This window comes from Alosa pseudoharengus, unplaced genomic scaffold (assembly GCF_046254945.1).
Source record: "Alosa pseudoharengus isolate Yale_2024_CS ecotype anadromous, Long Island Sound unplaced genomic scaffold, YU_APseudo_1.1 YU_APseudo_1.1_scf_20, whole genome shotgun sequence".
NCBI classification, from domain to species: domain Eukaryota; kingdom Metazoa; phylum Chordata; class Actinopteri; order Clupeiformes; family Clupeidae; genus Alosa; species Alosa pseudoharengus.
The window spans coordinates 7,338,687-7,365,512 of NW_027468664.1; the positions used below are offsets into that span (position 1 = coordinate 7,338,687).

The 26,826-nt window shown below is 39.3% G+C and overlaps 3 protein-coding genes across 3 annotated transcripts; 1 reads left to right on the forward strand and 2 right to left on the reverse strand.

The window, feature by feature from the left end:
- The first annotated feature begins 610 nt into the window (after window positions 1–610).
- LOC143136567 (C-reactive protein-like) lies at window positions 611–13,358 on the forward strand. Its single transcript, XM_076297282.1, has 6 exons — window positions 611–647; window positions 811–882; window positions 10,041–10,203; window positions 10,592–10,716; window positions 12,272–12,374; window positions 12,651–13,358. Exons 2-6 carry the CDS (start codon window positions 825–827, stop codon window positions 13,156–13,158), a joined length of 957 nt encoding a protein of 318 aa, XP_076153397.1. The 5' UTR covers window positions 611–647; window positions 811–824; the 3' UTR covers window positions 13,159–13,358.
- Window positions 13,359–17,634: 4,276 nt separating this feature from the next.
- On the reverse strand, window positions 17,635–20,692 carry LOC143136568 (angiopoietin-4-like). The gene is made up of 7 exons (XM_076297283.1): window positions 20,581–20,692; window positions 20,106–20,183; window positions 19,970–19,997; window positions 19,765–19,856; window positions 19,372–19,489; window positions 18,636–18,821; window positions 17,635–18,452 (listed from the first exon to the last, which is right to left on the reverse strand). The coding sequence occupies exons 1-7, from the start codon at window positions 20,581–20,583 to the stop codon at window positions 18,151–18,153; spliced, it is 807 nt and encodes a 268-aa protein (XP_076153398.1). The 5' UTR covers window positions 20,584–20,692; the 3' UTR covers window positions 17,635–18,150.
- Window positions 20,693–23,455: 2,763 nt separating this feature from the next.
- On the reverse strand, window positions 23,456–24,396 carry LOC143136788 (protein adenylyltransferase SelO-1, mitochondrial-like). The gene is made up of 3 exons (XM_076297463.1): window positions 24,110–24,396; window positions 23,818–23,983; window positions 23,456–23,674 (listed from the first exon to the last, which is right to left on the reverse strand). Exons 1-3 carry the CDS (start codon window positions 24,394–24,396, stop codon window positions 23,456–23,458), a joined length of 672 nt encoding a protein of 223 aa, XP_076153578.1.
- Between the last annotated feature and the right edge of the window lie 2,430 nt (window positions 24,397–26,826).

Genomic DNA, 26,826 nt, shown 5'->3' on the forward strand with positions numbered 1-26,826 from the left:
GTCCAGGGTGCAGTTTTGGTTTGAATATTGGTTATATAATCACATGGAGCCATGGTAATATAGCCACACAAAGGCATACTCAGAAAGCAGACCATACATGCAAATGTTGCACACCTTTTTTTGCATTTTTTGAATATTGTATCATCTTGTCATAGCTGAGTTTAGGGTGCAGTTGTTTTGGTTTGAATATTGTTTATATGATCACATGGCGCCATGGTAAAACAGGTCTCAAATGAACAAGCAATGTCACTACACTACAACGTACAATAGACAGGGATGTCACATTAGTCCCCAGCACATACCTCTAAATATACAGTATCTCCACAGACCTCTTACTTAGGACAGTACATGTCACTGTCTTGAAAACAAAAAGAAAAAAGTCCACATTTATGTGTATTGTACTGTACATGCTATATACGCATCAAAAGACGTGAATTTCCTTCTCGGAAAAGCCGGCTTGTTTTGATTAATTTCATATCATCCCATCTTTCTCAGTGGAACGGCACAGACCACTCGTCTGACCCCTCCTCTTGAGGGGACGGCCCTGCTGGCCCTGGTGTTGAAAAGAAGCTGCCTGGCCAGAAATAAATAACAGTGTCAGTAATCATTATAGTCATCATAGCGACATCTGCAAGCAACAGGTGAAGGTGAGCATGTTTTTTAAAAATATAACCAGTCATTTGTTTCTAGATTGAGCAAACTTCATCATTTTGATGTATTAATTAAGAGTTAAGTATTTGACCCATCAACACTAAAGTGCTCTAAGTGTGTTTTGAGGAATTATTGGCTAAAAGTATTTTTTCTCCTCAGTTCCCTTTTGAAAGATGCAGAAGATTTTCATCATAAGCATCCTACTGACAGCCTGTGGTATTGCTTCTAAAGGTAAGTATCATGTGGAAAATTGTTAATTATTTCTATTACAGTTTTCTGTCATTTACTCAGATCAGAATTGAAATTGTCAAAACTACTTGTTCATAACTAGCGGGGGCACCAATACTATTTCTTTCAAACCGAGTACAAGTACGAGTATTTGCATTTGTGTACTTGCTGATACGGAGTACCAATATTTCTACCACAAAATATCTATTAGACTAGTATAAAAAGCAATGAATTGGAACATAGGTTTCATTTTATTCTCTGCTCTGGTTGTTACAATAAGCCTATAAATATAAATGATAATGAGTATCAAATAAATACAAATAATAAAATAAATATAAATAACTAGATGTACCGCATAGCGGTACAAAATATGACCGCCGCTCAGTCCTGTACATCCGTTCCGCGAAAATAAATCACACTTCAATTTGTCTCCATATTTTACTCCATCCCCCACTCTTGAAACTTGTGTGTATGCTTGTTTGGCATGCCTGAGTGTGTGTGTGCGGCTGCACAGAAAGTAGCCTACTGGTGCTGAAAAGGTGAATAGATTGTAGAATAGCCAAAGAAGATGTAGCATTGTTATAAAACCTTTAAAATCTCTAAACAATCACTAGTAGGGCAGTTCATCACAGTTCATCCATTGCAACTGGATTGATGAAAGGTCACTTACACCTGTAGGCTACATTGTATTTGAGAAAAGCAAAAGGTATCAGCATAATTTTATTTATTTATTTATTTATAAATAAACAAAAACATCTCTGTCAGTTCCATGCTGTTTTCAACAGCTATCAAAAACAAAGGTCATTTTTGGATGGATGGATTTTTTGTGAATGTTTCTTCTTCTAGGCTACATAAGATTTTAGTCATCCTTAGTTCATGTAATACTTTATTGTCAATGCACAAATTAAGGAACAGTAGTCTGAAACGTTATTGTTAATGCACAAATTAAGTAACAGTAGTCTGAAACGAAATGCTGTTTTACATCTAACCAGTGGTTCAAATAACTGACATGTCCAAATGGGCCTTGATGAAATGCGTCGCTAGACTGTTCATACACATTTTAACGGGCCAAAGTTGAAGACCTGTTGTCCGTTATTGTTCGTGCAAATATAGGCTGATTCATGTTCCCTTGCATTGTGTAACCGAGCTCCATGGCTAGTCTGGCTTTCACCAGACCAAGCTCAATCTTTTAAGAAATCAAAAAATAAATAGCGGGCAGATCAGGCTGGGTTCACCCAGCCTAGTCCATAGGCACCCGATATTGTTTAATTCTCCGATTGAGATATCCACGCTCTGGCTATTCTAAATGCAAAAATGCATCAGGGAGTTATGACAAAACTGTAACTAACAAACTAGATCCTAATAGAAAGCTGTTAGCTTCCCTAAGCTACAGGTAGGCTTATAAGGTAGGCCTATTTACAACATAAATTGTCAATAGGCTAGGCTATGCTGGCGACACAAATAAAATCTTCTTTGGAAACCAATGGCTTACGCCTTACAGTATCAAGCGGACTTAAACTGCCATATCGTGGCGAAAAGTTGTAATAAAATTCACGCAGCTCCATGAGTCAAGGAAAGCGCGAATGAAGTAGCCACTTCTAAATAGGACCCACTACACAGTAGCTTAAGGTGTGATGCTAAAGCAGCCATAATGAAATGAAGGTGTTTGGATACTTCACAAACACACATGCTTTTTAATTTCACAGACTACAACTACCAAGCTGGAATCAAAGCACATCGATTCCCCTCTCACACCCTGCACGCACTTAAAACAAAATAAACAGGCGTCTCAGTCTCACGCATGTAGGCAAAACTGTATCAGACCGGTGTAACGTTGGTAAATCTTCCATTGCACAGAATGATTTTTGTAGCACGTGCAACAAATGACAGTCGAAAGATACAATTACAGTGCTGCTATCAATTTGCTTGGTATAACCGCATTTATAGTTTTCTACAAATGCAATCAATAAAATTGGCCTCCATCACTTAACCAACGCTAACGGTAACATTACCTAGGTCCTTATTGATATCATAAGATTAACGTACCTGCAGTAAAAACCAAGCATGTCCGATAAACATCCTCAGATTTATTTCGGCTTCAAGAAGAAATGGGAATTACATTTCATGTGAACATCGTCCTATCCTTATTAGACGTTCTCTGCGGTAAACAGTCCTTGTAGGAAGGTCCATTGTTTTCCAACCCACTTTTAACTTCCAACAAAATTACGTCTCACTGCAACGATGTGCCATCTAGTGGACAAACGACTACTTATCGCCAATACTGGAAATGCAGCCATGATGATGATGATGAATATTTATTTATTTATTTTGGCTTTCTTTTAATCCTACTGAATTTGTAATTATGTATTGGCCGTTCTAATACCGATATGTGGGTGCCTGTGTGTGTGTGCATGTGTATATGTGTGCACCGCCATCTACAGGCCAATGAGTGTACAGTCACTAAATGTACACATAACCTAATTTTTTTAGGACCCCCCCATGGATGAAATTCTATGAAACTTGGCATACCCCCAGAGAATGCCAGGTCAATCATACACATACAATTTGGTGCAGTTCTGAACATCTTAACTGAAGATAGGGGCAATTAAAGCAGAATAATATTGCATTTTCATTTTTTACCGGGGGGGTGCAAATCACAAATGAGTGATTATGGGCCAGGTTGATGTGGGCCCTTGAGACCAACATACCATAAAAGATTCTTCATGCTCAGTGCCACGGTTCAGGTAGTTATTTAGGAAAAACTGTTTTTTTTGCGGTTCGGGGGGCCCAGCACGGGGAGGGAGTGGCCCCCGGGGACGAAACGAAATTTTTCCGTAAAAGTCTAGTGGGGCTACATACCCACCAAATTTCATGTGCCCCGGTGGTTCGGTGTCCCGGGTATCGTTGACCAAAAATTCAGGAAGTAGATGACGGGACCGTCGCTAGCGGTTATAATATCAACTAGATGTACCGCGTAGCGGTACAAAATATGACCGCCGCTCAGTCCTGCACATCCATTCCGCGAAAATAAATCATATTAATGAATTTGACTCCATCTTCTACTCCATCCCCCACTCTTGAAACTTTTGTGTATGCTTGTTTGGAATGTGTGTTTGCACACATTCCGCACACAAAGTAGCCTACTGTTGCTGCAAAGGTGAATAGATTTGTTTCTGGGCCAAAAAATCTGTAACATTGTTATAAAACCTTTAAAATCTCTAAACAATCACAAGTAGGGCAGTTCATCATAGTCCATCCATTGCAACTGGACTGATGAAAGGTACACCTGTAGGCTACATTGTATTTGGGAAAAGCAGAAGGTAGCAGCATAATGTATTTATTTATTTATTATTAAACTAAAACAATCCCTGTCAGTTCCATGCAGTTTTCAACAGCTATCAAGAAGAGAGGTCATGTCATGGATTTTTGTGAATGTTTCTTCTTCTACATATGCATAGGTTTAGTCATCTAGTTCAAATTATATTCAGCTTTATTGTCAATGCACAAATTAAATACCAGTAGTCTAAAACAAAATGCCGTTTTACCCAGTGGTGCAAATAACTGACATGTCCAAAAGGGCCTTCATGAAATGCGTTGCGAGACTGTTCATACACATTTTAGCGGGCAAAGTTGAAGAGCTACTCTCCGTTATTGTTTGTGCAAATAATATGCTGATTCATGTTCCCTTGCATTTTGCAACCATGAGGTCCATGGTTAAGCTCAATCTTTTGACGCAATCTTTTGATTTTCACCCAGCCTAGTCCATGGTAGGCGCCCGATAGAAATATTGTTTAATTTTGCGATTGAGATATCCACGCACTGGCGCCCCCCCTGCGACGTGTTCGCCCCCCGGTTTTAGAGCTATTCTAAATGCAAAAATGCATAGACATTGCATGACAAAACCGTGAAAAAACTGTTAACAAACTATAAGCTATATAAGGTAGGCCCTATGCTAGGCCTATTACACAACACAAATTGTCACCAGGCTATGCTGGCGACCCAAATAAAATATCCGTTGGAACCAATGGCTTACACCTTACAGTATCAAGCTGCCACCTCTTGGCGAAAAGTTAATAGTTTTGCATATCAGTAGTAATACATTTCACGTAGCTGTGAATCACGGAAAGGGCGAATGAAGTGGACACTTCTAAATGGAACCCAACCCACTGTACAGTAACTCAAGGTCTGTGGCTAAAGCAGCCATAATGAAAGCGTTATCATTGTTTCACTTTCACACACACGTGTTTTTTAATCGCATAGACTACAACTACCAAGCTGGAATCAAAGCACATCGACTCCCCTCTCACACCCTAAACACGCACTTCGAACAAACAAAAAGCGCCTCAGTCTCACGGAATAGCCATAGGCAAAACTGTATCTGACCGGTGTAACGTTGGTACTAAATCATCCATCGCAAAGAATGATTTTTGTAGCACGTGCAACAAATATGTGTAGGTACAGCCCTGCCCTGAATACATCTCAACGTGCGCTCTAAAACATCTGGTTTAAATGGAGATGTAGATCATCACGGGATCATAGACAGGTTATCTTTCAGGTAGCCTAGGCCTATATATTTTCCATTAAAAAACCATCACGTAGCGAACGTGTTGTGGCTAACTCACTTAGCTCCTGTTAGTAGCCTAGGTTATGGTCATAAGCAAATGAGATGACAGTCGAAAGATACAATTAGTGCTGTTATCGATTTGCTTGGTAGCCTATAAACGCATTTATGGTTTTCTACAAATACATCAATAATCAAATTGGCCTCCATCACTCAACCATGCTAACGGTAACATTATTTTACCTACGTTCTGCTATTGATAGGATTAACGTAGCCTACCTGCAGTAAAAAACAACCATGTCCGATAAACATTCTCAGATTTATTTCGGCTTCAAGAGGAAATGGGAATTACATTTCATGCAGAAATCATCCTACCCTTAGACGTTCTCTGCGGTAAACTACTGTAGCCTACAGTCTTGTCCTTGTAGGAAGCATAGTGTCTTTCTAACCCACTTTAGATTAACTTCCAACAAAATTACGTCTTACTGCAACGATGCGCCATCTAGTGGACAAACGACTACTTATCGCCAATACTGGAAATGCAGCCATGATGATGATGATGAATATTTATTTTGGCTTTCTTTTAATCCTACTGAATTTGTAATTATGTATCAGCCGTTCTAATACCGATAGTATGTGGGTGCCTGTGTGTGTGTGTGCATGTGTATATGTGTGCACCACCATCTACAGGCCAATGAGTGTAGAGTCACTAAATGTACACATAACTTAATTTTTTAGACCCCCCCATGGATGAAATTCTACGAAACTTGGCATACCCCCAGAGAATGTCAGGTTAATCATACACATAAAATTTGGTGCAGTTCTGAACGTCTTTACTGAAGAGAGGGGCGATTAAAGCAGAATGATATTGCATTTTCATTTTTTACCAGGGGGGTGCAAATCACAAATGAGTGATTATGGGCTAAGTTGATGTGGGCCCTTGAGACCAACATACCATAAAAATTTCTTCATCCTCGGTGCCACGGTTCAGGTAGTTATTTAGGAAAAACTGCATTTTTTGGGTTTCGGGGGGCCCAGCGCGGAGGGGGAGTGGCCCCCGGGGACCAAACGAAATTTTTCCGTAAAAGTCTAGTGGGGCTACATACCCACCAAATTTCATGTGCCCCGGTGTTTCGGTGCCCCGGGTATCGTTGACCAAAATTTCAGGAAGTAGATGACGGGAAAAAAAAAAAAAAAAAAAAAACTTTGACAATCCCTATATGACCGCTTCGCTAGCTTCGCTAGCGGCGGTCATAATAAGGACCTAGGTAATGTTACCGTTAGCGTTGGTTGAGTGATGGAGGCCAATTTGATTGATTGCATTTGTAGAAAACTATAAATGCGGTTATACCAAGCAAATTGATAGCAGCACTGTAATTTTATCTTTCGACTGTCATTTGTTGCATGTGCTACAAAAATCATTCTGTGCAATGGAAGATTTACCAACGTTACACCGGTCTGATACAGTTTTGCCTATACATGCGTGAGACTGAGACGCCTGTTTATTTTGTGTATAAGTGCGTACAGGGTGTGAGAGGGGAATCGATGTGCTTTGATTCCAGCTTGGTAATTGTAGTCTGTGAAATTAAAAAGCACGTGTGTGTGAAGTATCCAAACAATGACACCTTCATCTCATTATGGTTGCTTTAGCAACACACCTTAAGCTACTGTGTAGTGGGTCCCGTTTAGAAGTGGCTACTTCATTCGCGCTTTCCTTAACTCATGGAGCTGCATGAATTTTATTACAACTTTTCGCCACAATATGGCAGTTTAAGTCCGCTTGATACTGTAAGGCGTAAGCCATTGGTTTCCAAAGGAGATTGTATTTGTGTCGCCAGCATAGCCTATTGACAATTTATGTTGTAAATAGGCCTACCTTATAAGCCTACCTGTAGCTTAGGGAAGCTAACAGCTTTCTATTAGGATCTAGTTTGTTAGTTACAGTTTTGTCATAACTCCCTGATGCATTTTTGCATTTAGAATAGCCAGAGCGTGGATATCTAAATCGGAAAATTAAACAATATCGGGTGCCATGGACTAGGCTGGGTGAACCCAGCCTGATCTGCCCGCTATTTATTTTTTGATTTCTTAAAATATTGAGCTTGGTCTGGTGAAAGCCAGACTATCCATGGACCTCAGTTACACAATGCAAGGGAACATGAATCAGCCTATATTTGCACAAACAATAACGGACAACAGTTCTTCAACTTTGGCCCGTTAAAATGTGTATTGAACAGTCTAGCGACGCATTTAATCAAGGCCCATTTGGACATGTCAGTTATTTGCACCACTGGTTACATGTAAAACAGCATTTCGTTTCAGACTACTGTTACTTAATTTGTGCATTAACAATAACGTTTCAGACTACTGTTACTTAATTTGTGCATTGACAATAAAGTATTACATGAACTAAAGATGACTAAAATCTTATGTAGAAGAAGAAAGAAAGAAATTCACAAAAAATCCATCCATCAAAAAATGACCTTTGTTTTTGATAGCTGTTGAAAACGGCATGGAACTGACAGAGAAGTTTTTGTTCATAAACAAACAAACAAACAAACAAACAAACAAATAAATACATAAATAACATTATGCTGATACTTTTTGCTTTTCCCAAATACAATGTAGCCTACAGGTGTAAATTACCTTTCATCAATCAGTTGCAATGGATGAACTGTGATGAACTGCCCTACTTGTGAATGTTTAGAGATTTTAAAGGTTTTATAACAATGCTACATCTTCTTTGGCTATTCTACAATCTATTCAACTTTTCAGCACCAGTAGGCTACTTTCTGTGCAGCCGCACACACACACTCAGGCATGCCAAACAAGCATACACAAAAGTTTCAAGAGTGGGGGTGGAGTAAAATATGGAGGCAAATTCAAGTGTGATTTATTTTCGCAGAACGGCTGTACAGGACTGAGCGGCGGTCATATTTTGTACCGCTATGCGGTACATCTAGTTATACAAACTATTTACTAGACTAGTCTCCACTCTCATTAATCTGATAGGGCAACAAAACATGATACTTCACCATAGACTGTAGATACCTTTGTAAAAGTGGTGTGGCTATTTGTGTAAATTGTGACTCATAGAGCGAGCGAGAGAGGAAAAGAGAGGATTGCAGCCAAAGCAGAGTTATGCTTAGTTTAAACATTTGGCCATTAAATAAAGCAGTTATTTCTTGCACAGTATGTCTTGCATCTGCCTGCTCTCAACCTACAGTTGAAGTGAATTGGGCACTGACTTCGGTAAGAGCTTATAATGATGATGATAATGACTATGGTCTGAACTGAGGGTAACATTTCTCAGTGAAATGTACTAAATTTAACCAAATAAAATGCTATGCAAATTAGATTCACCTACTGAAATCTCTCCACAGAGTTTGTTTCATACTTTTCCCAAACTAGCGCAAAGTGCAGAGCTACACCAACACACCATAAATGCACAACAACTACACATAACAAAGTGTAGCCAATGCAACTTGCATAGGTTAGGAGAGCTATAGTATACAAGCCCAAATCATAAAAAGTTGTAATGTTGTGTAGAATGTGAATAAAACAGAATGTAATAATCTGCAACTCTCATACACTCATATTCAGTGAGTTTCAGTTTGACTATTTCATGGGACCTAATATATGTTAATTTTGAATTTGATACCAGCAGCATGTATCAAAAAAGTTGGGATGGAGGTAACAAAAGGCTGTGAAAGTTGTGTAATGAAAAAGAAAACAAAAGGATTAATGTTTCATAATTAATTAGGGTAACTGGCAACATGATTGTGTGATACAAGCAATGTAGCTTGACTACACCACCCAATTGGAGAGCTGGCACTCTATTCGGGCTTTGACACAAGCAGACAATAATCCATGCAACGATCATGGCAACAAAATAAGACAATCGCGACTACCATCCAACAGTAAAACGTAGGGAACAAAGCTGCAACAGCAACAGAATTCACAAGGTATCAGACGAACACACCAATTTGTGGGCGTTCTATATGAGGTCAGATGACTGTAGCTACTTGCAGGAACATGCGCCACTTTCTGTTCACCTGACAACTGCTACTGGCAACTAATTAAGCAGCACATGACGTGCACCTGGGTAGCACTATAAGACTTGCAATAATTTCAAACATGTTATATTTATTTGAAATGTGATTTGATAAAGACTGACTCTGACTTAAAGCAGCTAATGGCCACCTTACACCAAAACATTTTGACAAGATTTGGGAAAGATTTTTGAAAGATTGTAGTCTTTTAACTAATGCCACCTATTCAAGCTTTACTAAAAACACTCCAATCTTTCAAGAATCTTTCCCAAATTTTGTCAAAGTTGTTTGGTATAAGGAGGCCATTAGATTGCCACCTTACATTTAACAATCTCACTGAAGGGAGCGCACCGCGACTCCTGTAAAACTCCCATGATTTCATTCCTACTTTGGAAATTTTGATTTTGATTTGATTTGATAGATACAGGAAGTCCGTATTCCAAACTGTTGCTACTTGCTAGATTAGACTGTGTATAGCCTATTTAATCTCTCCTCGATAGTCTGTTTTACATCTGTTGTTTTGAACTCTTTTTCTGTCACATTCTCAGCCTCTGAGCCTCCAACTCTAGTGCCAGACCTCACTTGTTTCACTGGCAGTGGCAGCGCTTATCGAGGAACAGTTAACATGACGGTATCGGGGAAGGCTTGTCAGATGTGGTCTGTCCAGTCTCCACATAAGCACGATCGAACTCCAGAAAACTACCCATCCAAGTAAGATCTGTTTGGAGCTACACTGTTGTACTTACTTTCCAGGATTCAATGTGCTTTAGAAGTAATTCCAACTTGAGAATATGTGCTATTATGCTCTTGTAGTGTTCATTTTGTCACCTATTTTTAATTTAGTCTTAGTCTTAGTCTTGTGACAAAATGTCCTTTTTAGTCTTTGTCATATTTAGTCATTCAAATATCATTTTTGTTAGTCAAGTTTTAGTCAACAAAAAGTCTCATCATTTTAGTCTAGTTTTAGTCAAAAGAAAACTTCTTAGTATCTTAGTCTTTTTAGTCTTAGTCAGTGTCTCAGGACATTAATGGCGTCTCGTCATCGTCTCGTCGAATATATTTCCTCTCGTCTCGTCTGACGAAATTAACACTATTTTAGAGGCCTTGAAGGAAACTACTGCAGAAATCCTGACGGTGAGGGAAGTCCCTGGTGCTACACAACATACTCTAACTCTAGGTGGGAGTACTGCAAGGTGCTCAGCTGTCGAAATCAACCTGGACTTGGTCAGTGTAACACCAGTCATCATTGGGCATAATACTTATATTGGGCATAGGGCATTTCAACAGTAGGCTATGTAGACTTGTAAGCATTAAAACTCGTAATTCTGATTCTTCAAAAAGTGTGGGGACAGTTGAGTTGACTCCCTGGGAACAATAGACAGCGCATAGCTTAGCATGCCTAGCCCCAGGCAGTATCAGACCAGCTAGCATGCTAACTAACTGCAAAGTTACGCAAAATAACAAACAAAATGCCTCATGTGGTGGACATTTTAAAATTATTTGGTGCTCTTGCAAATCAATCCATATTTTTAAGGGGCACAGCATGTATAGTGATTATATAAGAGCATGCATTTAGACTTTGCTAGTTTACGTTAGCTTAGCCTGCTATCTTTCTGTGTGAATGCATTAGGCTATCCATCATTGTCTATGTCATGAGACGCTGTGGTATGCGTGTTCAGATTGGTTAATTTTTAGTAAATTAGACTGAAAGACAATGTAAGGTTATGAATATAACCCTGGTTCTCTGGAGAACACAATATGTAAATGTTTGGTCCCATGGGCACTCTGGATCTGGTATATGAATAGGCCTTATGCACAAAAGGCTCTTAAGGTAGCTCATTTGTTTTCAGTGGAACCAGCTGTGTTTGAACCTGCCTCTATTGTTAATGTAATTAGTGTCTACACGGACCTGGTTGGTTGTTGCACCTAGTGAATCACCACATTAAGATGTAAAATGATTTATGCATGTGCTAATATTGTTATTATTGGGCAAACAATATTTTCATTGTTGGAGTCAACATGTAACGAGCAGAATATAACAGCTGTTACAACACAGCTAACGCTCCACGGGAAACAAATTAGCTACTTGAAGAGCCTTTCGTGCATAAGGCCTATTGCTTCGCAGTGTAAATGAGGACTGGATATTGTGGTGCAGATATATAACCAGTAGCCTGCAAAAAATCACTAGTGTGATTTTCAAAGGGTATGTTCAAACTTGGCCTCTTTTTCTGACAAGAGAAGTTGTGCAGACCTCTTTTTCAGTTAAAAAAAAAAAAAAAACTGTCATGGTTTTTGTTCCAAAAACCAGCCGGAAGCGTCATTTTGTGCTATGCAAAGTATTCACTTTTGGTCAGCTGTGGAAAAACAGTGTTTTAAAAACAGCTCTGAGCTGCATAAAAAGACGCCCGCAATTACGTTTTAAAAGAAGCCGAGGACTTTTCTGAGAACACGGTCTACTCCATAGGATTATAATGTAAAACGGATGGAGGTAGCTGCAAAAAATACACCTAGTCTGCACGTAGGCCTACCCCAAGTTGGAGATTGGTTCAGGTTCATAATTTGAGAATGACTTCCCGGTTAATGTCTCATGTTCCCGGTTAATGTCTCTCCTTCAGAGGTGTTATATTGATGGTCCAAGAAATTCACCAAAGTGAATGAGAAAAACTAAACTACATCAATTACATTAATGACATCAAGCTTAGCATGTGGATTTCTCACAATACATCACATTAACAAATATAATTTTTATCACTATTTCCAATCACTGTTTTCTGAATAGATCTATCAGGCAAAATGTTCACCTTTCCTAAGGAGTCCAACACTGCTCGAGTCAAACTCCAACCATCACAAAATAGGTTCAGCTCTGTGACAGTCTGCCTCAGGTTTGTGTCAGTTCATATTCATGATTGTTTATTAAAATTGCTTTGGGTTTATTATTATTATTATTTTATTATTATTATTATTATTATTAATGTTATTATTAACAATAATTGTAATTATAATATAATTATTATGGATACTAGCAAGTCATCTTTTGTTCACTTTATTTCAGTCTCCATACCATGCATCATATATTGTTGTTAAAATGTACTCCACAGTACACTACAAAATCCATCCCTACATTGCATTGGCATGGCATTGTATTTTTTCTTTTGCAGGTTCCGTACTCAACTTGCTCGAAACTACTCTCTGTTTTCTTTGGCATCTGATGCAGATGACAATGACTTCTTAATCTATAGAAAGGGGAATAAAGGGGATTTTGATGTGGTAATACGTGACAAAGTTGTTAATTTTAAGGGCCTACCAAATGAGCAAAACACCTGGTACTCCATTTGTGCCACCTGGGAATCCAACTCTGGATTGTCTCAGGTCTGGATCAGTGGGAATCCAAGTGCAAGGAAGGTTGGATTCAACGGTACTCTGGATAAAAATCCAACTATCATCCTGGGTCAAGAGCAGGACAGTGTGGATGGAGGGTATAAATCTAACCAGTCATTCGTAGGGAAGATGACTGATGTCCATATGTGGGACTATGTCATCTCTGCTTGTCAGATCAAACGGTTTGCTAACAACTTGAATTTCACCCCTGGTAATGTCCTCAACTGGAAGGCCCTTAATTTCAACATCACTGGAGATGTTAAAGTTGAGAAGAAGAGCAAGGGTTAATTTTTGACAGAGCAATCTGGAGCACGCTCCAACACTCAGATTTGGGCCGGCACCTATTTCTCCGCAATCTCTTTAATCACTACACAAATCTATAGCATTAAATACATTTTCTATAATATTTAATGTTGTCGCTCATTTCTCATTAAGGTTTTTCGTAAATCGCTTGTTCGCCTATGTTTGATGCATTTAAACCAGCAAAAGTAAAAAATATAATTTCATGGTTTATGTATGGATGGCTTTCTGTAAGAAATATATAAAATATAGAAATATATTAAATCATTGCATGAAACAGGGCCCGACTATGCCCACTAGACCCCTCAGATCGCAAGAGAGACTTTTATTGGTTAAAGTATTCCTGCTGTTTTTTAAATCATTGCATGAAACAGGGTCCAACTATCTAGGAGACATGTTCCATCATATGCCCACTTGACCCATTAGATCGCAAGAGAGACTTTTACTGGTTGAACCCCCAAACCAAGTGTGGTGAAGCTGCTTTTAGTTATTATGCATTCAGATTGTGGAACCAACTGCCTAACCACTGCCAAAGTGCCCTGACAACCGACAACTTCAAGACTAGATTTAAAACATTTTTTTTCTCTATGGCATTTTCTTAGCTGATCTTCTGTATTTTTATACATTTTTATTGAAATGTATTTTATCTTTTTTATTTATTCATGTTTGTTTTTCCATTTTTAGTTTTAAAATAGTTTATTTTTTATTTTTGTTTATCTATTTATTTAAATGTATTTTACCTTACTTTTATTCTTTTATCCTTATTTTACTTCTATTACTATTAATCCTTATTTTTTATTCATTTTACCGGTTTAAATGAATAGTTTGAATAGTGCTTTTATTTTATCTTCCATTCTTATTTCTTTCTTTCTTACTTATTTCATTACATTCACCTTATTCATGTTTTTAGTTTTTTTATTTAATTCATATATTTTATTATTTCTTATTCATTTTTTAAAATCATTATACTACTTTTATTATATTTTGAATGTTATGATTCGCTGATGCTTGCTGAGTTCAACTGATGATGTAAAGCATATTGAACTGCCTTGGTAAGAAATGTGCTATATACTGTCAATAAAACTGCCTTGCCTAAATCGAGAGAGAGAGAGAGAGAGAGAGAGAGAGAGAGAGAGAGATACACATGATTTTGAAAATATACCACCCAGTCCAAAATATGTATACTACTGGGTGAGAACAAAAATTGCTCAAATATAGCTGCAGATTACATAATGACCTGCCACAAAGCCAGAGTGTCATGTTAGTGTTTTATGTACTAGTGTATATGCATTTCGATAAAATCAATATTTCAAGTATAAGGTTAGAGGTTTCCTTTTTTCCATATGGTTAACTTTCTTTTAGTTTTATGTTTTAGAAATATAAGTTTAAGGTCATAAGTTTTCTTTTATTTCTGTAGATTAGGTTAGTTATAAGCAGTGTTGGTCAAGTTACTTGGAAAAAGTAATTAGTTACTGATTACTTATTTTCAAAAGTAATTAGTTACTTTACTATTTACTTTGCTTAGTTACTTTACAAAAACACACTAGCTATACACAACCTGAATACGCTTTTTTAAAACTTGGTTTTATTAGTTTCAATCTTAACTTTTTGGTGTGTATACTCCTTCATTCAAATAGATGTAAATAAAATACAGCAAAAAAAATATTAAAACCAAAGTCTCTATTAACATTTACATCTTTTAACAGTTGCAGTGCAGAGAGGAGTAATGCATTTACCAAAACAGAAAATGATGTTGCATGCCACATTTAGGCTGTTCTAATGTCAAGAAGAGTATGTGTTTGAACTGTGTGTGTGCAGTGCCGCTGCTGGCTATTTTGGTGCCCAAAGCAGAACTGTTAGTTTAAAATATTTCTTAAGAAATACTACTAATTTGATGCAGTTTAACTCATTTATAAATGGTGCACTGTCACTTTAAGAGCATCTATACAACTCTCATAATGATCAGCTCCATTCAAATATAAGCCTATGGCTAGTCCACAAACTCCACATTTGGCACTATATTAGCAATAGTCATGATATTAAGTTGGTATAAACAGCTAGCTAGACATTTTCTGTTTGCAATTAAAAGTGATAGCCTATATGAGCCTGGTAGCACCTATCTGAGTGGAATGTGTTTCAATCGGCATAGGCTACTGTGCTTCATGTAAATTCTTAGTTTAAGGCAGTGGTCTGAAACTTTTTCTTTCATTCCCCACTTTGATCAAGGGGGCCTTTTCGAGCCCCACCTGTCCCTCCTTGCTCTAAGAAAGTGGTAGGTCAAGCTTAAAATTGTCAAATGTATTGAAATAATGACAAGTTCTAAATAAATCCTCTTCAGCAGAGTTAAAATCAGCTGGTGCTGCAGATATAATAATAAAGAAATACATAATGTGCCATTGTAAATTAAACACACATATTTCTGTTTTCCATCACAAGAGTGGCTCCCGAAGCAGACGTTTCAGCGATTTCACTCAGATTCTCAAAGGCATACTGTTGCGATCGAGGCGCCTGTCCCATACCTCAAGTTTTTTGGTGAATGCAGTAATCTTATCTGCTAGGTGAGGCAGGTGCTTGTCTTTGCCTTGTAACTGGATATTTAACTCATTGAGCTTTCCAAATATATCGCAAAGATAGGCCAGCTTCAAGAAATGTTCATTAGTGAACGTGCTTGCAGATTCAAACATGCGCTCACGCTGCCTTGACACGAGCGCTTCCCTATGAATAACACATGCGTCCATTGCGCATCGGGTGCTACCTGGGCCTAGGCTACAGATAAAAAAATAAATTAAAAAAACCTCCTGTTTTTCGCGCCCCTGGCATGTCTCCGCGAACCAGTAGAGAAACGCTGGTTTAAGGGAAACGAATTATTGAAGACTTCAACACTCACCAGCCCCATTACAAAAAGGCAAAGACCACATTATATTTTTGCCCATTTTCCAAATCACAGTGAATGCAGCCAGAATATTATAATGCCCTGGCTCCTGTTATAACGGGCCAGTAGGCTACAGGGAACCCGCTATGTCCTCTATTTTCACCTGTTGCTGCAGCCTTCATGTCGGGATCTGGGGGTGTCTCAATGAGTTTCACATTTCTGTGCTGGCTTGCTAGGTGCTTGCTCAGATTTGAGGTGGAATTTTTCGCTGTAGACAACATGTTTCTTCCCATGAAGAGTGTACAGCGTTAATGTTTTTTTCGTAATGTCTGAACTGCAATGCATTAAATGCTCCATGTTCGCGCTCTCTCCCACACTCCATGTCTTGCACACGTGTGTCTGTTGTTTACATCTATATCACGCAGCTATAGCCTACATCATTGTCACGAGTTAGTCTCACAAAATCCATATGGCAAAATCCGCTTCGCGTCGGGGCCGTTTTACAACCTCGACCGTGCATTAACTTCTGTGAACAGACCACCGTGTCGTCCATTATCCCTTACATAAGTTTCCTTTCTTCATGTAGTATAATTATTTTATGAGTTTCCTTTTTATGTAGGTTAATTTATTTATAGGTTTCCGTTTTATTTAGGTGCATTAATACGTTTTCGTTTTTTAATCATAGCTCAATTTTGACATAGGCTCTAAATTTATATTTCCTTTTCATTTTGATATGACCAAAAATATGGTGAATCTTAGTTACTAGTTTAATTTTATGAATGAATTTATTTATTAATTTAAAAAATATATGTTTTTAGATAAATGTCCTTCCTCTGTGGAAAAGTCTTATTGTTGAAGTTTACTTTTCTTAGTTGGTGTTGTTTTTGTTGTGTGTCTGCTTTGGCCACATGGTCATGCCAATAAAGCTGTTGAATTTGAAAATTTGAATTTGAATTTGGAGAGAGAGAGAGGGGGAGAGAGAGAGAGAGAAAGAGAGAGAGATGTGAATGCTCAGGTTAGGCAGTGCACGCAATGTCACAGGACCTAACAGCATCAACTGGCCCAAGCCTGGTCTCTATCAAATAACCGTCAATCCATCAATCAATGAATCAAATCTTTATTTCAGACACCAAAAGGGTCCATAGAATTAAGGAAATGTATAAATATATTGGGCATACATAAATCAGAACAATTATATAAAGTGATTATGCACCTGGTCATTTTTCATGATTCAAGAATATAATTTTGAGAATAAAAAAAATATGAGCATATTTGTGTCTTTTTCTATGTGAAATGATTTACTTCTGTATTGTGCAAGATTGTGCTTATTAGCAAGACCAACACTGTACAGTGTTGACTTTTTCAGTGTTGAATCTTGCAGCAGACTTGCTTCATTTCCTCATTTGAGAGGAGAATATGCAATGACTCCTTGTAAAAGGTGTTTTTGTGTGATCATGCCAAAGACTACATCCGTAATGACTCGGAGAGGCCAGAGACGAAAACAGAAGTCGCACACAGAGATTGACATTTAATGAGACTTTATTCATACTTAATATATACTTTATTCCTACATAATATGCACTCAAAGCATAGTCAGATCCCAGTTAGTAGGCCTAATACACACAGAATGTAGACACAAGGCATATGGAAGAAGTCCAGAGCGTTAAAACGATCAGCAGCCATAGAACAGAAACTGATCATAAATCAAAACGTTCACAAAGCAAGTCAAAGAATATTCCAAAATCTAAAAGAGCAGTACTCCCACTAAAAAGATCCAGAATGGTCGACCAGGCGATAATGTGGGGTGGCCCATTTTATGCACAGTGTGTTGGGCCACTCCACAGGGTACATATGTGTGTGGTTATGTTTACTGACTCTTCTAAAATATTAATAGTCTGATCATATCAGTCACCTCAACTAGATGTACTGCAAAGCTGTGCGTAATGCGACTGCCGCCGTATAAAGTGAGAGATTGAGGAGAACTAAGAGAAATAAGAACACAATTTTCACTCAATGAAATTACTGGAGCAAGCACAGAAATCTTACTGGACCAGAAGCCTGAGTGTCTCAGACTAAACCCTCTGAGTGTCACACTGGATGAGGTGTCCTCACACAGACTTCACCATCATTCGAGTGGCTTGTAGGGAGTACGGGGCCGGGCCTTTCCACGTGCGCCAGTGCACCCCTGACGCCCAGAATATGTTGTCCCCCGCTGGGTGCCAGTCTCCGTGGAGGTTGGCTGAGCCACAACGGCTGAACCACCAGCCGCCCCCACCCTCTGATGAGCTGCATTCGCTCTTAGCGATGTCTCCAAAGATGCACGGGGAGCAGCCGTCATTGTCTCGGTCCTTTGTGCTGAATCCAAAGCCATTCTGGTCAATGCCACTGTATGCTCCCCGTATAGCATCACCTGGTCAGTATGAGGATTACAGAGGTATTCAGGAACAATAGTCGCTAGTTTTTGACTTGAATTATTTTTCAGGAAAAATACAAAACAAAACAAAAAAAAATAAATCAGCTTTGTTAATATTCACAGACATATTAAAAAGTTGAGAACATAATCTCATTTAAATTTGAAGTCATATTTCCATACCTGCAGTGCCTTTATAAGTTCCGACACTCAGTTTGTAGGCCGCCGCCTCATCGCCAATTCTGAAATCTCTGTACTCTGCAAAAGCTGATCCCCCCTCAAAGTCCCACAGGTCTACTCTGAGGATGGACTTCTGATCATTGCTCCTGGTAAGAGCCCACACTTTGGCCAGGCCCAACCAGTGATCCTCTGAAACGAGAGCCAGTTACAGTTACGTGAATGCTAGTAGTACTGTACTTCATGGCACTGGGATCCACTGATCTTGATCTTAGCACAGCTGGAGTCATCTCTTGCAAATGTGTTAACACTCTTTTTCGAACCACTTAACATAGCTTTCAAAGACTCCAAACTGTGTGAACAAATGGGAAAGATTTATTCAGCTATCAGATATTGCTTGAAAGTCTTTTACACAATTCTTCAATCAGCAATCACTCCTCATTCATAAAAGTTGCTATTGCACTAAAGTGACTAAGTACGCATACTGAGCAACTTACAGGCTTTTGCAGGCAATCCACTTAATTATGCTGTCTGTATGGATTGTTCTGAGAAATACACTTATTGTGCAAATATTAAGGATGATTAATGCACCTTGAGAAAAGCGTAAAGGTTTGTTTGATGGGTATACTGATCATATATACGGTATATCTGGTGGTAGTGATGCTGTAGATCAAAAGGATGCTTATAATACATCAAGAATTAATTAATAAATAAAGGCAACAGAGCGGTCCCAGGGCCTTACTTTTGAGGTATCCAAAGCCATGTTTGTACTCTGCCCAGTTTCTTTGGAAGGATACTTTCCCCCCTGTACGTCTCTGGAACACTGTCCAGCCCCCATCGGCCAGCATCTCACAGTACACCTGCGTAAGGGTCAAACAAAAGGTACGTACACTGTCAGAAAAAAGGGTACAGTTGAGGTTCTCTAAGGTTCAACATTTGCCAATGTATTCCACAGGGGTCACAATTGAATGCGTCTCAATTATACATGTACATAGCTGAGGTAAAAAAAAGAAAAATAACTCTGCATCAATTTGATGACATACACTGTACATACATTGTATTTTATGGAACAGTTTAGGAACAGTGTCTGGCTGCATATAATCATTGAAAGAACTGGAAACATTTTCACCAGTACCTTGAAAGGTTTATGAACTCCTTTGGGCTGTATAATGTAAATTCCACTTTGAGCATTAGGACTGGAATTTTTGATGGCTGTACAGTCTTGGCCTGAAAATCATGAGTGGAGAAGATTATAATCTAAACTTGTTTGAGGATTTAAAGCAAATGGTTAATTTGGAACTTTTTATTGCTCACGATACACAGACTCAGTGTTGCAATACCTTGAGATGTTAATGTGGGTTTTTGCACCTGGAAGTTGATTAAATAGAATTAAAATGAGCTATAATGTAAAAAATTAACTGATGAAGTTAAAACTGAAGTCATTCTCTGGCCAGCATGTCTTTAGGATAGCCTTACCTTATGCTGATGGGTCTGGTCAGTAAGGGTGCAGCAGAGAAGCAGCAGTCCAGCTATTGCTGACAGCTTTCTTTCCATCTGATTGCAAAAGAGAATTAGTTCACATCTAAACTGGGGAAATCATACCAATCCAGTCATTCAACATTAAAGAAACTAAATTGTGTTTTTATGAACATTTATTTTCTGCATTCCCTTTTAAAGATTTGGGAGATGATATGTGCGTTTACATGCTTCAGTTTTCATATATATGTCAATTGATCTGACTACATCCAACTGAGAAAAGACACAGTCCAGGACACATACTGTTCCACACACATCACAACTACCAGCACTTCTCTCACATTTAGCAAGACACTCTGCTTGTCATTAAACTAACATTTAAGCAGCTGATGAGAGAGAATTCTTCCATTAGAATTCAAAGTATGTCTTCACTAGGAAATGACTCAAATGCTGGAAACTAAACGAATGTGCTTACCATGTGAAGTTATGCTTGTTCAAAGGTTAAAACTGATTCCTGCTGTTCAGTAAATTCCTCTTTTTCTCCTTATCTCTCCTGAGTGGTTAGCAGTGCTGTTCTTACAGGCCTGACTTCACAAACACAAAACCAAACACACACATACACACATATTGCACACCAATGAAATGAGGGTGGAGCTTAAGACGTCATCCAATACAAGAGAGCCTTTCAACTGCTATGGGGCTCTCCAATCAGACTAATTACACCTGGCTGTTCAAAGTGTGAGTATAAGTACAGTGATTGTGTTTTTCTGAACTATGAAAAACATAATGTGCTGGATATTATACTAGAAAAGTTACATTTTACCATGTACTGTCAATGAGAGTTAAAAAGTAACAAGGAACCTGTATCTTAGTGGATAGATTTACAATTGCTAGTGTAACGGATGCCAACTAGCTTAGCTGTGCTTGTGGAACGTTGGTAAACCTCACTCCCCGACGCCTCAAGAGTGCTGCTGGCATGGGAGCCAGTAGCCTGGGCTATTGGCTCAATTGTTAGCGCGCTCGCCTCCCGATCCGAGGTGCTACTGTTCGCGGGTTCGAGTCTGGGCGTGTGCAGGGCTGAATCGCGCAGGTTCAACATAACGCAGGTTACATTGGTGCCGTGAGCCGGATCGGGAGTGAGGTTTAGGGGGGTGAGTGTAACGGATGCCAGCTAGCTTAGCTGTGCTTGTGGAACGTTGGTAAACCTTACTCCCCGACGCCTCAAGAGTGCTGCTGGCATGCGAGCCAGTAGCCTGGGCTATTGGCTCAATTGTTAGCGCGCTCGCCTCCCGATTCGAGGTGCTGCTGTTCGTGGGTTCGAGTCCGGGCGTGTGCAGGGCTGAATCGCGCAGGTTCAACACAGTCATGAAACACCTACACTGATAGTATTAAGATGAGACAGGACACACCTCCTATTAAGCCACAGCTGTGTGTTGATGGCCTACCTAAACAAATAGTAAGGCACTTAGGATACAGTCTGAAAGCTCACTACTGTAGACTGCTACGGTCACACACTATGCATCCTGTTAAAAACAAACAAACAAAAAACCCTGAAGTTATATAATACAGAGCCCCTAAAAGTCCAGTTAAAATAAAATAAATAAATATAAAACAACTAATATATTGTGAGGTCAGTTTACTTAAACATGCACACAGAGATTATAAATTGTGTGCAGAATACAGTTTCTATAACTTACTCGTGGGCACATTAAAGTAAATTGTGTGTGCATTAGAAGAATCATTTTCAGCGTACTAAAATGTGGGCACATTATTAAATTTAGCTCACAATGATACATAGAGTGCTCATCTAAAGTAAATTGTATGCACATTACGTTGTGACCTCAATTCACTAAATGGGCACACATGATAATAAATTATGCACACATTGTAATAAATTGAGAAAATTTGGCTAATCCACACAGTGGATGTCCCCTATAATCAATAAATCATGTCAAATATTGTTAAAGCCAAACATTTTAAAATTGCAAGTTACACAAGTTGGTCTTTTATGCTGTAATAGTTTCTGAGTTGCTCAGTTTGTACAATTTACTCAGTTTCTTCTCTGCTACGTAGCGCTGTGTGACATAGATTGTGATCAAAGATTTAACTAATATTGGAATCACTGTGTGGCACCACAGTTAACTACAATGAATGACTGATGTCACACAATAACCCAGTTGTCCAAAGTGGTGCCTCTGTATCCATTGCAGGAGACATAAGCATAATCCCATAGTAAAACAGTGGCACCAACAAGTATATGTATTTATGACAAAACAGAAGCAGACACAAAATATATGAATATATGGTGTATTTGCATTAAGCATTACAGATTTACATACTGAACAAGTCTCTAGTCCAGAAATCAGTGAGCTTTCTTCAACTTAATTATATGAGCATTATTTAAGGTTGTTATTTAGGTCAATTTAGGTCCATACATATTTAAGCTTAACATAAAAATGTATGTTTTATAGACTTTCCTTGTCATGACAGATGTAGTACTGCAGGCATGATTCAAGTACTATAGTGACTAGATGTAAACAGTATAATGACACATACCGAAAATTGAGGCGCTGACGACGTTGTAAAGTACAGCAATACAAGAGCTAAGAACTTCAGAAAATCAGTAATTCTAATATAGCATGCTGTACCTAGATGGTTATGTGTTTGTGTGCATGTATTTAAAAGCTTAAACAGAACAGAAACACCCTTGTCCATCATGTTCAGACCTGTCACTGTCGACTGGTGGTCTGAGCAGTCATTTTCAACCACAAAAATGCCGAGTTTTGTGTACACAATGCAAGAGCACAAACCCAACCATGTGAAGTTGTATGGCATGTGCACACAGTGGACAGTCACAGGAAATGACCCGTCCACATCACAGTTGTCATCAAACGTATTACAATTCAAATCAAATATTTGGATACAAAGTGCCAGTACACACTTCAAAGTATTCACAGCAATAACACATTTGACATCTCTGCTTCAGATACACAGTCTCTATGCATAATGTGATTACAAGGGTTTCCTGCCAGCTGCCTCTCCTCCCATGATAACTGCTGACTGACTGGGTTTATGATATAAACTCTCTTTATTCTTGCTGTGTTGATAGACCCCCCGCCAAGGGAAAAATTCAGTCAAACCATCTTTCTCCTAAGGCCCATGGCATTTGCACATAATAATAACTTCCTCAAATGCCTTGACTGAATTCAACCACCAGTGTCAGCCTCAACATACGTGACCTTGGTGACTAGCACAAGTAGGCTGATTCTGGATCAGTACCGACCGGGATACAGTCTACAACCTCAGCACCTTCTCTGCAATCAGCTGGGGTTGGGGAGGGCCTATGAGGATCATGTAACGCAGACCTCCCTCGCCCAAGAGGGCGGCTTGCTGTCATAGGGGAGGCAACGTGCCACTGAGTCTGGATCCTTCCCGTTACGCTCCACTTCGGCTCCACCTGGTCCGCCAACACCACATGTCCCTTGATGAGCTTGCCCAAGCCAGCCAGGATGTTCCACACCAGGCTGTGCGGAGTAAGGCCTCTCAAGAAGCTTCAGAACCCGCTGAACCTACAAGCACCAAATTTTACATTTTACACAATTTTACAAAAAAGTCAGAAAGAGACGAAGTCTTGTCTCAGTTCTCTATGGTTTTAATAAACTAAAGTGAGTAAAAAAAAAAACTAGAGACTAAAGCGGATTTAGTATCTGACCTCTGAGAAGTCTCCTTTCTCTGCAGCTTCAATTGCATTCTGGGCAATGTAGTTGTGAAGAATGAACCGTGGTTTGGTGCTGTCCATAGTTTGGATCCTCTTCATGTTTAGTCTCTCCACATTGGGCTTGTCACAGCCCTTCTCACACTCACGCGCCAACCTCCTCCTATGCAAGTTCAAAGAGGAAATGCAAAACAAAACATGCCATTCATAACATATCTCTACATCTTTCTCTGTACAATTTTGCTCACAAAAGCCTCCAACGTGCACCAGAGTTTGCATGTCGCCTAACCTGTATCGCTGGATCCACCGGAGCCAGTCGCCCCTCTGCTTGGCCGCCAGATCCTCCTTGTTGGTCTCCAGCAGCTCCTTCAGCCTGCCGAGCTTCCGCAGCTGCTTGGCCACCTCCGGCTTGCTGGCCATGATGCTGAACATGGCTGGGTTAGCCTGGCTCATGGAGAGCATCATCTCCAACTCACTGCACACAGAATGCCGGACAGGGGAGAGGTGGAGAATGACAAAGGATAAGATGAAGTATACAGTGATCTTGTGTCTGAAGTGGTGAGCAGCTGTGTGCATATGGCAAAGCTACTTAATTTCCATTACCTAGGCCATTGGTTCCCGAAGACTAGGTCGCGACCCACGGGTGGGCCGCAGGAGATTTTATTTGGGTCGCCAGCACAATTTATGTTGTGTAATAGGCCTAACTTATACCATTTAGCCAGGAAAGCTAACAGTTTTTTTATTAGGATCTAGTTTGTTAACTACAGTCATGGCCCTCTGTGCAATTTTGCATTTAGAATAGCTTTGAAACTGGGGGGCGAACGCGTCGCAGAGGGGACAGCATGGACATCTCACTTGCAAAATGGAACATTTCTGTGGGGCACCTGCCATTGACCTCGCAGTTGCAAAATGCAAGGGACATGAATCTGCCTTTTTGCACAAACATCCGTATACCGGACATGGCATCGTGCAAGTATGCTGATTCATGTCCCTTGCATTTTGCAACTGCAAGGTTAATGGCAGGTGCCCCACAGAACTGTCCACGCTCTGGCACCCCGCCTGTGACGCGTTCACCCCCAGTTTCATGAGCTATTCTATATATAAAAATGCACATAGGGAGACAAAACCATGACTGTGGTAGTTAACAAACTACACCCTAATAGAAAACTATTAGCTTTCCTGGTTAAATGGTATCAGTTAGGCCTTTTACACAACATAAGTTGTGTTGGTGACCCAAATAAAATCTCCTACGACCCAGTCTTTGGGAACCAATGGTTTAAGGTCACGAAGTATTGTCCGTAGGAAAAAAATACATAGTTTTCTATTAGGATATAGTTTGTTTACCACAGTCACAGCTCTAGAATAGCCCTGAAACCGTCGCAGAGGGGACAGCGTGCATCTCACTCGCAAAATATAACATTTCTGTGGGGCGCCTGCCATGGACCTTGCAGTTGCAAAATGCAAGGGACATGAATCAGCGCAAACATTAGTGGACAGCTGCTTCCGTTGACCGATTAAAAAGTAGTTAGTTACCATGCTGTCAACTAAAGCAGAGATCCGTATACTGGACATGGCTATTCAATTTGAGCCATAGGCCATTTTTTCATGTACAATCTGTATAGTGCTTTATATTCTCAGATTAATCTTATTATGTCTCAATTAAATTTGATCCAAAATGCCCCCCTCCCCCCCTTCCGCTTTTGGTGCTACCCTGACTTCTGGCTGCAGTGTAGCTGCAGCACAATAAGTAGATGCAACATATTAGGTACTGAAATATTCACAAGAATCCATAGAAATTGAATCTTCATGTTGTGTTATCCAATATTAGTTGTACAGATGTCTATCTTATACACACTCATTGAACCAACAAAGTAAATGCAAAAATAGAGACATTTTTGTAATCATTACATATTTAGTGTAGTCATTCCATATCAGAACCCCTGAAGTATAATCCAAATACAAGCATGAAACCTCAAAGTGTTACCTTTCATTTGAGACCATGATTATGCTTCTACACAAAGGGGTTCATGTGCAGTAAGCATTTGATTGTCAGTATGCATTTTGGATAACAAAAAGTCCTATGGGGAGTATCCATAGGCATTTTACAAAACGCATGGGCATACCTTGGCAAATAATAGTCTAAAGCACTCATATTTTCATTCTATATTGATCTACTTTTGCACACAACTTCACAAGACCTGGTGCTAGGGCTCAGTTGTGTTTCTAAGGGATATCAAGAGACCTAGAGGGCTGAAATGTGGTCAGTTCAGAGATGCAATCCGGTAATAATATAAAACTATATTCTAGCCTCTGTAACTCTTAGTGAGTACATCACACATTTATTTTGACTGTTTCCTACGAAAACTAGAGGTTCTCAGCTTTCTATAGAGGTCCAACATTTGATGGTAGGCCCCAGAAGAGGTGGGAACAATGCCCTTGTAAATAGGCACAGTGCAATTTCAGGCAAAAACTTGAAATTCTTTTTGAGAGTTATGCTGTTAAAACGCACTACAGTGCATTATATTAGGCTACAATTTAAATGGACATTTTAAACGCTATTATTTCCTCTCGTTTTCCACCTTGTGAACTCTACTAGAATAGCCTACAATAAAGGCTATTGCGCAAAAGCCTCTTGTTCCATTCTTACAACATAGCCTGTCACAACATACCGTGACAGGCGTATCTTTTCAGTAGTCATTTCCAACTTTCCACGCTGATGATGCTCAAAATGCAACACAAATATGCTCAAAGCAGGATAAGAAAAAGCTGAGGTTGTGTGTTTGTACAAAACTTTTTACAGCTTTGAATATATTAACATTGTTTCATGTGTAATTGAGATTGCAGAATTGCGGGAAACCGAGTCAGTGCATCACCAATCCCTGTAATAGTAGTGGTAGTAGGCGCTATTACGTATCTAGATATGGCACTGTAGAATGGTTGGGGGGGGGGGCATAGACAAGTTTGATAACCTGTGGCCTAAAACAATATTGGTGGTTGCATGTTTGC